Source organism: Onychostoma macrolepis, chromosome 03, assembly GCF_012432095.1.
Source record: "Onychostoma macrolepis isolate SWU-2019 chromosome 03, ASM1243209v1, whole genome shotgun sequence".
NCBI classification, from domain to species: Eukaryota; Metazoa; Chordata; class Actinopteri; order Cypriniformes; family Cyprinidae; genus Onychostoma; species Onychostoma macrolepis.
In genome coordinates, this window is record NC_081157.1 from 22627517 (window position 1) to 22644897 (window position 17381).

Below are 17381 nucleotides of genomic sequence, written 5' to 3' on the forward strand. Positions count from 1 at the left end.
CATCTTCCAGAAATTTCTATTCAAGTGACACAAAATGATTATGTATAAGTAATATGTCTGATTATTACTTATAATATAATCAGTAAGTTTAAAACTTTAAAAACCATTTAAAACTGAATTTTGTCTGATATTATACCAGGCATCAACTAACTCTTTCCAACTAACTGGTAATGAAGCAGACAGGAGACAAAGTTATAGTCAAAATAAGCATTTTCTGAGTTTATTGAATAATCTTGCCTGACCAGCACAAATTCAACAAGTATTATTACAGCAAAGCAAAGGCAATGGAAAATAACTACTTTGCAACAATATCCTGTGGTGTTAAAAGCTTGAAATTAATTCATGCAATACTGAACATAACATTACAGTTCTAGAAAAATAATAGAAAATAAAAATTAATAAGTAAATAAATATATGGTAAATGAGTAGATAGACAGATTCTTAAGTCCTTCATTTGTGACTCTGGACCACAAAACCAGTCATACATAGCACGGGTATATTTGTAGCAATAGCCAAAAATACATTGTATTGGTCAAAATTATTGATTTTTCTTTTATGCCAAAAATCATTAGGATATTAAGTAAAGATCATGTTGAATGAAGATCAATTATTTTGTAAATTTCCTACAGAAAATAAATAAAAACTTAATATGCATATGATATGCATTGCTAAGAAGTTCATTTGGACAAATTTAAAGGCAATTTTCTCAATTGTTTTTTTTTTTTTTTTGCACCCTCATATTACAGATTTTCAAATAGTTGTATTTCGGCCAAATATTGTCCTATTCTAACAACATTCCTGTTTTTTATGACAAGGAGAAAATAAAGAGTGTAGGTCTAAAATAAAGTGTATTATGTAAATCATGTAAGGATGTAAATTCAAAGCACTCAACATACTGTACATTTTGAAGTATTCCTGTAGCTCAAATTCTACAGCAGCAGCACCATTTCAGACCATCTCTGTCAGTGGGATTGAGCTGGCTCACGAGCATCTGATGCCGTCCTTGACAACCACATAGTCTGCCTATAAACCGACTGTTTGAATGGCCTTGACTGGCCATTAGCTTTCGAGAAAAGCATCTGGATGGTTTCTTGAAAGCCACTGCACAGTTCAGGTCACTTCTTTTCCCAGAGCTTTCCAACTTGTACACAGTATCACACCAGAGATTTTTATGATATTTTCTTGTCTTGACAGCAATGACTTTAAACTTCTCATATGGAGGAATCAGCACTTCTTTCTGTTCAGGATACTTAGAATATTTGATCACATCAGCACCTTCACATGTTTTGATTTCAAAACAAGATTTATTTCCAAAATCTTGTGCTACTTTACGTTGAAGAGAAGAGGATGTAAATGATCCGAAACGAATCTTTTTGCCTTTAACATTTTGATAAAATTCAGTTTTGGTACCACGGTACGATAACTTGCATTTCTTTTGTGTTTCAGTCAATATCTTGATTGCATCTGTTAACAAAAACTGAAGTGAATACCATTTATATACCTGGTTTGTGTAGTTTTGCTTACCATTACGAACAGCCATATTAAAATTGCGATATACTTTAGAAATAAGGTTGGTGTACACATAAATGGCGATTGAATGATTCCTTGTCAAGTTATCTTCTGGTGCTGTGGCATTGACTTCGCCTTCTTGCCAAGCATTTTTAAATTCCGTTGAGTTATTGATTTCCTTCTGTAGATATTTTGTCTTCACCAGATGCGCCATTTTCACAGTACAACCGTCATATTGATCATCAACTGAATTCAGTGCCATATCCAGTGGAAATATCTGTCCTTTAACAGCAGCAGCTCTGTGATCCTGTAGCAACAGGAATCATAATAATCAATCATCAGTATTCATGTCTGTAATATTCATACTAGAACACAAGCTCACCTGTCCTAGAGCAGCTAAAATGAGAAAAAGAGCTTCAATGATCAGCAGCATATTGATTCAGTCAAATCCCTCAGATGATCTAGTAGATCCAGTGAAGAGCAGATGCTGAAAGACAACCAGAAACAGAATTTTAATTTACAATAGTGTAATGACAGTTAAGTTAAACATAACACAAAAGCCCTTAAGAGGAATGAAGAAAATACTGTGTTGTGTCACTTAATCGTGTGATGTTTCCTGATGGACTCATCATAATAATAAAATACCTGAAAATACTCTTGACTTTCTGTCAGCTTTTGAATTTTGTTTTTGTTGTTTTTGTTTTTTTTCAGGAGTTTAGGAGCAACAACAAGAGAAGATCAGAAAAGTCAGTCACTCACAGTCAGATGAAAATAGCAGTCTGACAGATGAGGAAGTTTGCCCTTTTTTAACATTGCTAATAATGTGTCTATGTTCTGAGCCTCCAACATGCGCAAAACAAAGCATATCCCTCTAGTCCTGCCTGTCCAAGACTTTTGTGTGTTTATAGATGCCAAAAGAACCCTTTACCATCTTTTTTGCGATGATGCCAGTAAACCCATTTCTATCAATGAGAGACATTTGCTGTCAATATACATATTTAAAATGCACAGGAATTTAGCGTCATGAAATTATATGCTTATATGCTTAATTATTTGAATGGATGTCAGGAGAAGTGGCTTCATTACTTTGGAAAAATGTGCCTTGTGGCGACATTTGTACAAAAGATTACTCTGCTTCTTTCATGTTTTGTGGCACTTTCAAGGTGAAATGTTCACTTACACTGGACATCATTGTGCAATTATTTGAAATGTTCACAAGACTGCTGTTATTTTACCTCATGCGCTATTTTTGTTTTGGGAAGCTTTGCATCTGGATGTGAAACTGCATTTGTGCATATTCTTAAACAAGCAAGCAGCTGGTTCCCTTTAGGCTTCACATCTCAGTCCTTCATTTTACTTTCTGTAAAACCTTGATACTCTCATTAAAAACGTTATTTTCAATAACATAAAATAACTTCTCAGTATCAGAATATGGATACTCCAAATAATTTTGTCAGAACAACACTTTGACAGGCGCATATTTATCTTTTGTACTACTATAAGCTAGGGTAAACGTACCTATTAAGCTCACCAAAATCTACATTGAGACATTTTTAGTGCACAAGATATTGGTTTCAGTACAAAAAGTTATGTTAAAATAAAATATGAATCTCTATATTAATACAATATTAATACAAAAATATTTAATTTTATTTGAAATGACAAAAGCATTTCAATTGAGATATACATCATTAAATTTAAAAAGTCTGGCTGTGCTTAATGGGTACATTTTTGTACACCCCTGTTTCCATTAAGCTCACATCATGTGTTATTTAAAATTCTTGTTTATTTTAAGCAAAATATTTAAGGAATAATTGTAAAAATATATATTTTTGAAGGTACAAAGTCTATCACAAAAAAAAAAAAAAAACAGAACACTAAAATCAAGCAACAAGGCATTCAGTTTGATCAGTTATATATTCATAGTGAAGTGTCATCTAAGCATATTGCAACATCTATACTAGTCCACATTCAGTAAAACATTTAATTCATGGGTATGAACACAACTTATCTATAGTCTCTTAAGGCTGGAATACACTACACGATTTTTGCCCCGATTTTCCACAGATTTAAAGTCTGGAGAAATTGATGCTAGTTACCAAAGATCAGAGCCGGTCTGTAGATTTGAGTCGACAGAATCCAGAGAAAATCGATTACCTTAACTTAAAGTGACAACCATCAGTTTTAAAGTCTGTTTATGAAGTATTTACAGATGTTCAATGTGGAAGAGCTTAAAGAGAGCACACTGAGCTTAATTGGAGCAGCAACAATTTTTAATAAATGTCATGTAATATTTATTAAAATGACAGGATTTGTGCTATAAATAGCCGGGTCATGTATTAAGTTCATACATATTTTAATACGAACCACTATTATTAACAATATCTATGAAATTATACTTTTTCTCATCGATGTCACACTGAAGCTGTGTGATTTTCATAGTCGTGCATCCTTTAAGCTCACCTTAAAATAATATGAAATCTTTAAAAATTACAGCACTGTAAAACGACAGACCAGCAATAAACTGTCAATTTATAAATATTATGGATGTAAAGTGCAAGCCAGTAATGCCTGTGAAGTAATATGTTAGCGTTGCACACAATCTTATACAGCTAGTCAGCTAACTGTGTTCTGTAGCATCTGCGCTATGCATGGGCGTAACCACCATATACGTGTTATGCTGCGTTCACACCATATCATAATTACCGTAATTCCGAGATGGCAACACGTGACGTTCAACTCGGGGCTGTTCACGTCCTCCAACTGGGGATTATCTGTTTCTATAGCGACAGTCAACAAAATGAGCCCGCGAAAGAATGTTGAGAACAACAACAAAATAACAGTACGAACACGGTATGTTTTTTATAGTACATTATAGTATCTATATACATGCATCTTAGAAGGTGGCGCTGCTCTGCTGGCGACTCGGACACGTGTACATTGGCCAGCTTGTTTGTGTTTTTAATGTTATTTTATTTCAAGTCACGTTTAGTGTGTTTATCAAAATGAAGATGATACTGGCACAGTTTTTGTTGCTGGTGCTGATCGGAAGGGTGATCTCTGTTGGGAATCGAGAGTCACCTGTACGCACATTTGGCATGCTGCCCATCTATTATAGCAGGGAGGAGCTGCTTTTGCTGAGGCCTGCAAGGACGACGCTACCTGTAGACATACCTGAAGTTGTTAGCAGGCAGCGTGTTTGTTCGGGGCGACCCCGGAGGAGAGGAAAGAGGGGAGGAATTCGACAACGCCTCCGCAATCGGGGCAATAAACCACCGCTGCCGTATATGATCTTAAGTAATGTGCGGTCTTTGAGAAACAAAATTGAGGAACTGCGTATGAATTCAAGGATATGTTACGAGTATCGAGACTCCTGTTTGATGGTGTTCACAGAGACCTGGCTGCACCCTGACATCCCCAACTCATTGGTGGACCTTGAAGGGTTCTCCCTTGTTCGAGCAGACAGAGATGAATCTTCGGGGAAGACAAGAGGCGGTGGTGTTTGTGTCTACATCAGAGAGGGATGGTGCAGCCAGTACACGGTAAGAGAGTCTGTGTGTAAACCAGATGTGGAACTTCTCTGCTTATCGCTGAGGCCTTTTTACCTCCCGCGAGAATTTGGAAATATTATTATTTGTGCAATATGTTCCGCCAAGTGGAAACGCGGCGAAAGTGGCTAGCTGCATAACAGACTGTGTTCATAAACTATTACAACGTACTCCTGGAGCTCCGATCTTCATTCTTGGCGATTTTAATCATTGCAGATTGGACTTTTCTCTCCCAGGTTATGAACAGTACATAAAATGTGCTACCCGAGGAAATAAGATTTTAGACAAATGTTACGGGAACGTGAAGGATGCATATGTGGCCAAGCCCAAACCCCTCTGTCGAACTGTGATCATAACACGATTCATTTGGTACCTATTTATAAAACACTTTTAAAACGCTCCAAGCCACAGACGAAGACTGTATTAGTTTGGTCTGATGATAATATTGAAATTTTAAAGGGCTGCTTCGCTTGCACAGACTGGGAACTGTTTCATGATATGGATATTGAGGATGCTACAGAGACAATAACAGACTACATTAATTTTTGTGTGGACACAGTTGTTGAGAAGAAAACCGTAACTGTATTTCCTAACAACAAAAGTTATATAACAAAGGAAATTAAGGAGTGTTTAAATAGGAAGAAGTTAGCTTTTAACAACCAAGATAAAACTGAATTAAAATTAGTTCAAAAGGAATTAAATAGTTTGTTGAAGGAGGCTAGGACAAAACATAGAGACATCATAGAACAAAATTTTATCTTTGGGAATTCCAGGAAATTATAGGATGCTATGAAAGTAGTAACCAATATGGAACCTGTCCGGAACAGGCTTATAACTAGTAATGAACAGCAAAGAGCAAATTATCTGAATGATTTTTTTCTAAGGTTTGAGTCCCCATTAGAGGAATTGGTGGATTTAGACTCTATTAGATGTAACTCAGATTGTAGATTAGAAGTTGTTCCTCATACAGTCTGTTCATTATTTGAAGGCATATGTACCAAAAAATCTACGGGTCCTGATGGAATCTCTGCTTTTTTGATAAAAACTTGTGCTGATGAACGTACTTCAGCATTTTGTCCTATTTTTCAGAGATCTTTAGATATGCATAGTATTCCTTCATTGTGGAAAAAATCCATAATCATGCCAGTTCCCAAGAAAAATTGCCCAGTTGATAACTGTGATTTTAGACCTATAGCTTTGACTTCAAACATCATGAAATGTTTTGAAAGACTAGTAGTAAATGTTTTAAAAGAGGAGGTTAAATTATCACTTGACCCATTTCAGTTTGCTTATAAGGCTGGACGGGGGACAGAGGATGCCATTAATTGTATCTCTCATTTAGTAAATAGACACCTAGAGGATACCCAAGCATATGCACGTCTACTTTTTATAGATTTTAGTTCAGCGTTTAATACTCTCCAACCTAGGATATTAATTAGTAAACTGATAGAATTGAAAGTGAACCCCTTCTGTATTAAATGGTTTTATTCATTTTTAACTAATCGTACACAACAAGTAAGGGTAAATAATTGTTTCTCTGAGGTGAAAATCACCAATAAGGGGGCACCGCAGGGGTGTGTTAGTTCACCCATTCTGTTTACGTTATATACCAATGAGTGTGTTTCAGGTCAGGATAATAACTTTTAATTAAATTCTCCGATGATACGGCAATACTGAGTTTATTGCATAGGAACACTACTTGTTTGCAATACTTTTCAGAAGTTGATAGATTTGTAAGATGGTGTGACGAGAATTCTTTGATTTTAAATGAAACAAAGACTGTTGAAATGCTTTTCGACCCTAGATCTGTGGGGGATCACAGTCCTGTAATAATAAACGGGAATTCTATCGAACAGGTATCATCACACAAATACTTGGGTGTCTATATGGACAATTTGTTATGTTGGTCTTCTCATGTCAACGGTCTTTGTTCTAGATTGCAGCAGAGGTTACATTTTTTGCGAAGGTTAAAGGTATTTGGGGTAAATCGGAGGATTCTATTTTTGTTTTATCAGTCTGTTTTTGAGAGTTTGATAAGATATGGTATAACAGCATGGTATGGAAATCTGACTGTCCAATTTAAATCTAAACTTGCCCGACTTGTACAGACTGCTTTAAAAATTGTGGGTTGGGAAGAGAAAAGACCTATTCAGGAGATGTATGAGGTTTCTGTTTTAAGACAAGCAAAGAAAATTGTTGCCAATGATACACACAGTTTACATGACTATTTTACTATGTTACCATCAGGCAGACGACTGAGGATTTTTTTGTGTAAATTAAATCGCTACAAAAACTCTTTTGTGCCTATTGCTGTTAAATTATTTAACAGAGAAGAGCAAAAATAAGTGGGGGTGTGGCGATGCGTGTGTCGCCAGTCTGGCATATTGTAGTTTTAATACACTTGATATGGGTAAATCATTATGAGTTGTTATGTGTAGTTGTGTCAATGTTATGTACTGGCCATGTCATGATTGTCCAAGAAGAATTTCCCAAAAATGGGACAATAAAGTATATTCAATTCAATTCAATTCAATTCAATTCAATCTTCCTCTTTTTTTAGAGCAGTAATATAGCTTTCTTTGAAAGCGCCGGCATTTTTCTCTGGTTCCGCGTTAGGTGTAGCGGTCACGTGGTACAAGCCGTAGCTTTCAGAAAGCTCCCAGTTCACAAGTTGTAATTACGAGTTCTGCGAGGACGTGAACGCTTTTTACAAATTGGTATCTCGTAATTACGGTTATTACGATATGGCGTGAACGCACCTTTATATTGTAATATGTGACATATGCTATGCCCTCCTTTTATGAACCCTGGTTGTAGCCTAGTGGATTTGTTGTTATAAAAACAAGGGAAACAAAACTGTGTGACGGTAGGAAATGAAGGTAGGAGCTAAAAGAAAAGCTTTTTTTCAGACGGTAAGCAAGTAGACACCTAAAAAGTAGTGCCATGGTCAAAAATACCGCGGCAATTTTTGAATAAATGTGAAAAAATATGTTTTAAATGGCTCAGTATTATAGCTAGGTAGCTAGCATGATACCCTGAAAATAGGCTGAATAATGAACTGCTGGAGTCACAGACCAAGGAGTTCCCGCACTTCCCGCTCCATTGATAAGCCTCTATTCATTCCTTGATGGCCTGGCATGTTTGTTTTTAAGATCTGATCCGCGACTGAACGGATTTAAGCTAACACATTGATTTGAATGGAAACCTATCTGATCCTGCGAAAGCTTAATTCTGGTGGGGGAAAAACTTTTAAAAGGGGTCCATTTACTCTGTCATCATGTGTGTAGTTCTTTTTTCCGTCTCCCCCCGTGTGTCGTGTGTGTGTGTGTGTGTGCACTGTGCAGTACCGTTTCTAGGCATAGACAAGCTACGCGGTCGCCTAGAGCGCCACCAGCTGGAGGGGCGCCAATGAGCGCACGTACTGCCGCTATATTTTAACAGGGTTGTGATCAAGAGTGGCACGGACACTGAAATATGATTGCCGCCCCCAACATCATTGGGCTAGAGGACTGTCATTCTGACGATGCCTGTATGCCATTGGATGAGAGCGCTGTCAATTGCTGCCTCTGATTGTTACATGCAAAGTTTGCATTTGGATTTGGAGTGCTCAACAATGCCATTAGATCAATGGGTTCTGTCAGTGTTTTGGCAAGGTAAGGCTTTTTCTTCAAAGTTCAAAGGCCAATTTAAAATATCGGTAGGCTACATAAAGTGCACAAAATCAGTATTTTGTTTTGGCAGTAGGCTATTTGTGGCAGTCGAGAAGTCATGTTTCATGTGAAACTGGTCTGAAAGGTGTGCGTTTTTGTGCCAATGCATTGTTAAAGGTTCAGTGTGTCATGTAATATTTACATATAAAACTTTTACAGCCAATTAAAATCAATACAATTAAGATCAATACATACTTTATTAAACCGCTTTGTCAAATTTAACGCATCCTGACGGAAGTGTCGAAATGCTGAATCAATTAATTCGCTTCCAAAAAAATAAATTAAAAAAAAATTTTGCTTCCAACAGCGCTTAAAGGGAGTAGCGTCATTCATATAGAGGGCAGAGAGTCACGTTATTTAAAGGGGAAGTTCACACGTCAATGAGTAATAAAAGAACTACTAGCTGCATTCTGATTACTTTTATGTCACTGATCAGGCTTTTATAGGCCTATGTAGTTTGGGGAAATCAAAAGGTTTTAGAGGTTTGACTGAAATAATAATGCAATAACTGACACAACAACAACAAAACAATTGATCATCAAAAAGTAGCCATTGATAATATCTAAACATGTATCCAAATCCAAATGTAATCAAATTAATTCATGTGTGATGACAATTTCTTAGCAACTAGGGATTGTTACATAGAGCTTTATACAGGCATCCAGTGGCTATAATGGTGTCACAGATAATAAACTGTGCAAAATGTTTTATCTTAACAGTCAATTTACAAATAGGCCTAATGCATTCAGATTTGAGGAACTCACAATGCGCTGAATTTCCATGAATTAGTGTCGTTACTATGACAACCAATTTAAATGTGACAAGATACTGATGTCTGAAAAAGAAGGGGGGAGGGGCGGTGTTGTTGATAGGGATTTCGCCTAGGGCGTCAAAATGGCTAGAAACAGTCCTGTGTGTGTGTGTGTGTGTGTGTGTGTGAGAGAGAGAGAGAGAGATATTGACTGATGTTTTTAAAATTCACTTGGCACTTAAAGCAAATAACACTCGCACCAATAAAAACAGAATATTCAATGCATCAAATTAAAATGATCATTAGGGTCAGTCATTGTTCTTCTAGTACAATAATAGTATCTGGTCATAATGCAGGCAGCACAGAGAGAGGGAGAGTGACAGACATGATGGAGGGAGACAAACAGAGACCTGCTCAGAAGATAAACAGGTAAAGCATTGCAATATGAGCCTCTGAACAACATAATAACATTATTTTTAACCACGTCATCAGTAAACTAGTAATAAGAGCACAATATTCAAATTTAAATGACTATTTAGGTCAGTCATTATTTGTCACGGTCCTTCCAACATAGACTTTTATTTGGAATAGCAGGAACACAGGAATGCAGGACACACGAGTAACAATTAACAACCGACAAGACGACAGGGAAACACAGGGCTTATGAACGGAACGAAATCAAACGAGCAGAACTGTAACAGGTGGGGAACAAATCAAACACGGCTGGAGACTAAAGAACTCATAATGACAGGAACAGGAACAAACCAAATATGGGCACGAGAGGAGGAAACACAAGACAGGACTGACATTATTCTTCAAGAACAATAATGGTATATGGTCATAATGCAGGCAGCACAGAGAGGGAGAGTGACAGACATGATGGAGGAGACAAACAGAAGGAGAGTGACAGACATGATGGAGGAGACAAACAGAGACCTGCTCAGAAGATAAACAGGTAAAGCATTGCAATATGAGCCTCTGAACAACATAATAACATTATTTTTAACCACGTCATCAGTAAACTAGTAATAAGAGCACAATATTCAAATTTAAATGACTATTTAGGTCAGTCATTATTTGTCACGGTCCTTCCAACATAGACTTTTATTTGGAATAGCAGGAACACAGGAATGCAGGACACACGAGTAACAATTAACAACCGACAAGACGACAGGGAAACACAGGGCTTATGAACGGAACGAAATCAAACGAGCAGAACTGTAACAGGTGGGGAACAAATCAAACACGGCTGGAGACTAAAGAACTCATAATGACAGGAACAGGAACAAACCAAATATGGGCACGAGAGGAGGGGAAACACAAGACAGGACTGACATTATTCTTCAAGAACAATAATGGTATATGGTCATAATGCAGGCAGCACAGAGAGACAGTAACAGGCATGATGGAGGGACAGTAACAGGCATGATGGAGCGAGAGGACTGCTCTGAAGATACACGTAAGATATTGGAATAGGAACTACAATGTAATTTAGTACAACACATAAATAGTAAGTGTAAGCATCCAAGAAGCTTAGTTTAGCACTATAGGTCAATAGTTCATATTATTTATTTTTAGGAGAGATAGAACCAGGCAGGGAGAGCAGTGATCAGCACGCAGAGGAGCTTGGTAGCTGCCCACACCAGCCAAATTTCATTTCAACTCAGTCCTTGACAAAAAAGACACTGAAATTTCAGGACAGTTGGTTTAGAAAGTACACATGGCTTCACTACAGCCCCTCATTGAAGGGAGTGCTGTGTTTTTACTGTGCCAAATATTTTGGAGACCAGAAATCCTCTTTAGCCAGTAAAGCTGATGGAGCTTTTATTAAAACAGGATTTAGCAACTGGAAAAAAGCACTCCAGAGGTTCTCTCAGCATGAAAACAGTGATTGTCATTCAGCAGCGATGACAACACATTTGCACTGCAAACAGCCGATCAGTACACAACTCTCCTCTCAGTTAAAAAAACAGCAGCACATGGCCAGAAATAGTCTCTTGAAGATTGTGGGAGGGATTATGTGCTTGGCAAGACAAGGCAATGCTTTAAGGGGGCATGACAACAAAGAGGGCAACTTCCACCAGCTGATCAAGTACAAAGCAGAGGATGAAGATGAACTTACCAGCTGGCTTCAGCGGCCCAATAATTTCACCAGCCCCAAAATCCAAAATGAGGTCCTTTAAAATCGTCAGTAACACAATTGTACATGACATTACAAAAGAGATCTTGTCAGTAGTCAGTAGTTCAGTATTCTCTTATCATTGATGGGACACAGGATGCAGCAGGATTTGAGCAAGAGTCCTTCTGTCTGCGTTTTGTTGACAAAGACTTGCAACCCAGAGAGAAATTCATCGGTCTATATCAGGTTACATCCACTACTGGAGAAAATATAGCAAGTGTAGCTAAAGATGTTTTGATTCGCCTGAATCTCCCACTATCACAACTACGAGGTCAAACATACGATGGGGCTGCCAATATGTCTGGTAGGATGCAAGGTGTGCAAGCTCATCTCAAGAAAGACCAACCTCTTGCTGTGTATGTTCATTGTGGGACACATTGTGTTAATCTGATTACCCAAGCTACCTGTGTATCTTCCCCCATTATAAGAGATACAATGCATTTAGTGCATGAGTTGGGTGTTTTATTTAATCAGTCTGGGAAGTTCAAGGCCATCTTCACTGCTATAGCGAAGTCAGATCACTCCTCTCCTCACACATCTCTAAAGCCTCTCTGCCCCACCAGGTGGACAGTGCGAACGCCAGCCATTCGCTCTGTTCTCACCCAATACAAATCTGTGCTCACAGCCACAGAAGAAATGTCTCAATCCACCATAATGGAAATTTCTGCAAAAGCAAGTGGCCTTCATGACAGGTTTTTGAGTGGCAATACTATTCTCGGCATTGTTCTTGCAGAAGATGTCTTGCCTGTGTTGGAGGAGCTGAACATTTCTCTGCAGCAGAGAAGCCAAACAACATCAGGGATGCTGGCTGCTGTAGAGCATTTGACGAGAGAGATCCAGGATAAAAGATCTGAAGAGCACTTTGACCAGCTGTACTCCAGAGCATCTCAGGTTGTAACATCTCTAAACCTGCAGCCCATCAAGATGCCTCATGTACGGATGCCTCCAAAGCGCTTCAGCAAGTTGAGGTCCTCTTGAGACTGCTGATGGTTGTTCCTGCCTCCTCGGCAGAGCGAAGTTTCAGTGCCCTGAGGCGTCTAAAGACATGGCTGAGAACATCAATGACGCAGACCCGGCTAAACAACCTTGCCATTTGCCATGTGCATCAAGAGAAATTGGATGCACTGGATAGGAGACACATCTGTCAGAGACTAGTTGAGTTAAACGATGATCGCCTCTGTATTTTTGGGTCATTTATTTAGATATGTTCAATGTAAGAAAACCTCTACAAGTTTGCACTGCTGCTGGCTTTGTCTCTGGTACAATGAGGCATTTATTTTTATTATAATTTAAAAAAAGATTATGCTTGTTTTATACACAGTTCTATGTCATTTTGACCTGTTAGGGGAAAAAAAAAAACAGCCACACAAATCCAGAGAAGAGCCCCCCTCATGTATTTGAATTGAGTGGGCAATATTAGGAACACTTTTCTATAAAAGAGAAAATGTAGTATTATCAATTTGTATCAATTTCAACAAAAAAAATGAAAATGAAGGAGCTATGTAAAATTTGAATTTATGGCAGAGTTGTTGTATTGGATTTTAATAGACTGTACACACTTATGAATTGTAAGTCTATATTGTTATGTTAAGTATTACCTGACAAAGTGGCTGAAGTGGTTAAGTTCAAATGAAATAAGTGAAACATTTTTGCTTGTTTTTCATAAATACTAAAAAAGTGCATGCCATTATAAGAGGTCAACCATTTTCAATATCAACCATTTTCGATATGAAACTTAACTATTGATACAAGGATGTTTATTTCTCGCATACATAGTTACTTTTGTAAACATGTAGGTTGGATGCTCTGCTTTATTGTGGATGTGTGTGTGTGATTGTCTATATTGTAGTTGTAAGTTTGATTTCATGACTGATATGATTTCATTCACATGAAACACACTATATTTAAACCAAAATGCTTTAGGTATGTAAGTTTTCCTCATTGGAAGTAGGGGTGTGCGATATGACGATTTTTGATCGTGGACGATAAAAATGTCTCCACGATCTGCTTTTGAAGAAATATCGTAGTATCGTGCTACAGCGCACATTCTATCAGCTGCAGTTCTTATTCCTCCGTCTCAATATACTGTACATTATTCGGATCTGCTTTAAAGCCTTGCCGGTTAAATGTTTTATTCACGCATCGGTCTGACGTGCGCTTTTTCTGAGCCCGTACACCCGAAGCGCGCGTGCTAAAGCCTGTCAAAAAGCGCCTGATTACTGAACTAAGTTATCTTGTGCACTAATACTGTCAAAGCACACAAGGTTTATGTATAGACTCCGTTGCTTATGTCTAAAATGAGTAAGTAAACAGCTGAGAGAAAACGGATGCGTGCCTCTGTATATTAGATGCCTGCATGTCTTAAAGGGGCAGTACTGAACATGCTGCCGACTGTCATTAAAGGGATAGTTCACCTTAAAATTTAATTTCTGTCATTATTTACTAACTCGCATGTTGTCCCAAACCTGTATTAATTTCTTTCTTGTGCTGAACACAAAAGAAGATATTTTGAAGAATGTGGGTAACTAAATAGTATCTGGTCCACATTGACTTTTGATAGAAGGAAAAGAAAAATACTATGGAATAAGTCACTGGGGACCAGCAACTGTTTGGTTTTCCACATTCCTCAAAATAGCATTTATGTTTAGCAGAAGAAACTCATTCAGGTTTAAAGAAACTTTTGAGTGAGTAAATGATGGTATAAATATAAAACACTTTTTATTTTGGGGTTAATTATTCCTTCAATGTTAATACAACACAAAGAGAAAAATCACTCACTACTCTTGACTGAAAAACGTTAATACAGTTGATTTAATAGGAATCAATCTATATAGTGTTTTATTTTTATATTTGTTGATTCAATTTCTCGAATGCTCCTGCTAAATACACCTATTGTACCTGAAAATAAAACACTGTTTTATTTGTATAGTATGTGTATTTGTAATGTGTATCTTTGTTCTCATTTTTTAATAACAAAGATAAAATAATGACAAAGATTTTTATCTTCGCCCACTTTGGCCTAAATATCTGCCATTCTTTTTTTATATTTTTGTTATCTTGAAAGGTTTTGTCTTTATAATAGGGAAATTAGTTTGGCTGTAATGCTCAGACAACTTGCAAAATAGTAAAACCAACATGACAAAGAATCGTGATAAAATCGTGAATCGTGATTTTTCTTAAAAATATCGTGATATTATATTTTTGCCATATCGCCCACCCCTAATTGGAAGCCATCCTATTTGCTGCTATGTCAGAGAAATTGCAGACTGTTCTTTCAATGTTAATTCAAATGGTCAATGTATTCCTCAAAACTATGTTCTAGATGAGCAAATCTTTAACAATATATGAAAATTGTGAATTGTGGGAAATGCACTTAAAGAAAAATATCTGGGGAAGGGCTCACATTTGAAATTATAGGAGGTATATAGTAACAAACATGTCAGGCGCGAATGACGCGATTCGCGCGAACCAGGCGGTGCGAATTGAGCGTTTTGGGCGTTTGACGGGCGTAATGGATTCGCGCCAGTTGAAAAATCTGAACTTTGGCGAAAATTCGCGCCGCGTTAACCAATCAGGAGCTTGCTCTAGTAGTGACGTGATTACGACGTAGGGAGCGGAGGGAATCCCAAACAATAATGGAGGACAAAATAATTATCACTGTTTGTGGACACCCAGAGCTGTATGATAGCCTACATTTTCGTACTTTTACAGAAACAGGAATAAAAAGGATTTTGTTTGGAAGCAAGTGAGTGAGGAGGTCAGACAATCTGGTAAGTTGTAAAAAACGCTCTTTATACAATTTGAGCTATATTCCGTCCATATAAGCTGCGAATGCGCCGCATACCCAAGCCGTCTGCGAGAATGAGTTCACGGGCTAATGAATATAAACATCATTATAAGTTGATCTCTTGTCATTTGAGATGTGACTTAAAGCTTAATAAAGTGTTGGGAATAAGTAGGTAAAATTATTTATTTGAAAACAACGGTCATTTGTAAATCTACGTCAGTGAGACAGTGACGGAAGCTTCCGGGTAAGCGGATTCTCAGCTCTGTGGCTATGACTCTCAGGATTGTAGCGCGTTCTCAGTGATTTGCTGGTAGGCGGCTGATTTCATGAGCGGGGTAAGCTGTCCGCGAAGCGCTCGCCCAGGTGGAAAAATGAGCTGTTTCTGCCAGATCTCGATTGCCAAAAATTTGATTGTGTTTGATGCAAAACTAACCCGACGAAATCATAAGAAAAAAAAAAAAAAAATCATAACTGTATATTTTCATGCTTGCATGCCTTAATCTTAGCACTCAGCATACCCGGTTAAAAAAGTCACCGCTCGCCACTGATATATATATATACATATTGAGACTACAAGCTAGCTAAATTGAGCTTATTCGCCGTATTTTATCCAGGTCAGCCATTTCGCAACGAGACAGGAGCCGTTCGCCTGGCAGAATAAGCCCCTCCCATGACGCGAATTCGCGTCTGTAGTGAAGTGAATGTCACGCGCGAATGAAGCGAGTAAACTCAAAATGTTCAAGCGTCCAACTACGCGCGAATAGCGCGATTTATTCGCGCAAGTCGCGTCTGGTGTGAACGCACAGTAAGGATGAAAAAGATCAGTAAAGAGCCGGATGACAACCATAGTATTTAAAAACATCCACAAAAGAAAGATAAGATTTTTCTTTTTCATATTGCAAAAATAAATAAATAAATACATACATACATACATGTGTGTGTATTTTTTCTAGGACATAAAACTATAGCTATATGCAATAACACACAGGGCAGGCTTTTTTTAATTAACTTTAGACACATTTACAATGATCAAACATTTTAATTACACTGTCAGAACCTCTGTAAGCCATCTATTATTCCATAATCCTGGATATATTTAAATATTTAATAAATAATCTTTGCATCAGGATGTGAAACTGCACTTTCATATTCTTAAATAAACAAGCGTTTGGGTACCTTGAGACACTTTCCTCCTGATATCCATGCTTCATATTTTGAGTCCATGAGTCACTTCAAACCAGCCTAAAGGCCAAGAATATAAAGTTACTTCTTTTATCAGAACTTTATTGTTTCTCATTGACTCAGCTGAACAAATTCTCTGTATGATGTAAGAAATGCTAAAAAGAGAAAGTTACTGTTCTTGAACAACTTTGATTATACAGCCATGATTTTGGACTCTTTTGAAAGGTAACACTCTCCTCATGCATCAGAGAGGGATAATGAAGAATAAAGACTCTGGAAATGTCAATTTTGTGATGCTGGCCAGCAGAGGTGTCAAGTAACGAAGTACAAATACTTCCTTGCCTTACTTAAGTAGAAATTTGGGGTATCTATACTTTACTGGAGTAATTATTTTTCAGCCGACTTTTTACTTCTACTCCTTACATTTTCACGCAATTATCTGTACTTTCTACTCCTTACATTTTAAAAAATAGCCTCGATACTCCTATTTCATTTCGGCTTGTTTTCATTCCGGCTTGTCATCGTTCAAAAAAAAAAAAAATCCTATCCAGATATCGCTCCATCCAGATAGAGTGATTTTGTGGTTGAATGAGAAGTATAAACATATACCATTCCGACACTCTATTGGTTTGTACGCGATCCATCGCACCTGCACATGACACAAATCACGTCACACTCCAGCAAGGACATAGCCGGGGTCATTACTCAAAAAATA

General features: G+C 37.5%; 1 protein-coding gene across 2 annotated transcripts; it reads right to left on the reverse strand.

Annotated features, from left to right (window-relative positions):
* Positions 1-198: 198 nt before the first annotated feature.
* On the reverse strand, positions 199-16673 carry LOC131537902 (T-cell ecto-ADP-ribosyltransferase 1-like). Of its 2 annotated transcripts, none has more exons than XM_058771603.1 (3): positions 16661-16673; positions 1892-1996; positions 199-1816 (listed from the first exon to the last, which is right to left on the reverse strand). In XM_058771603.1, the coding sequence occupies exons 2-3, from the start codon at positions 1940-1942 to the stop codon at positions 923-925; spliced, it is 945 nt and encodes a 314-aa protein (XP_058627586.1). In that variant the 5' UTR covers positions 1943-1996; positions 16661-16673; the 3' UTR covers positions 199-922. The 2 variants fall into 2 exon arrangements, with proteins under 2 accessions (XP_058627586.1, XP_058627585.1); XM_058771602.1 differs by lacking the exon at positions 16661-16673 and adding an exon at positions 2155-2679.
* Between the last annotated feature and the right edge of the window lie 708 nt (positions 16674-17381).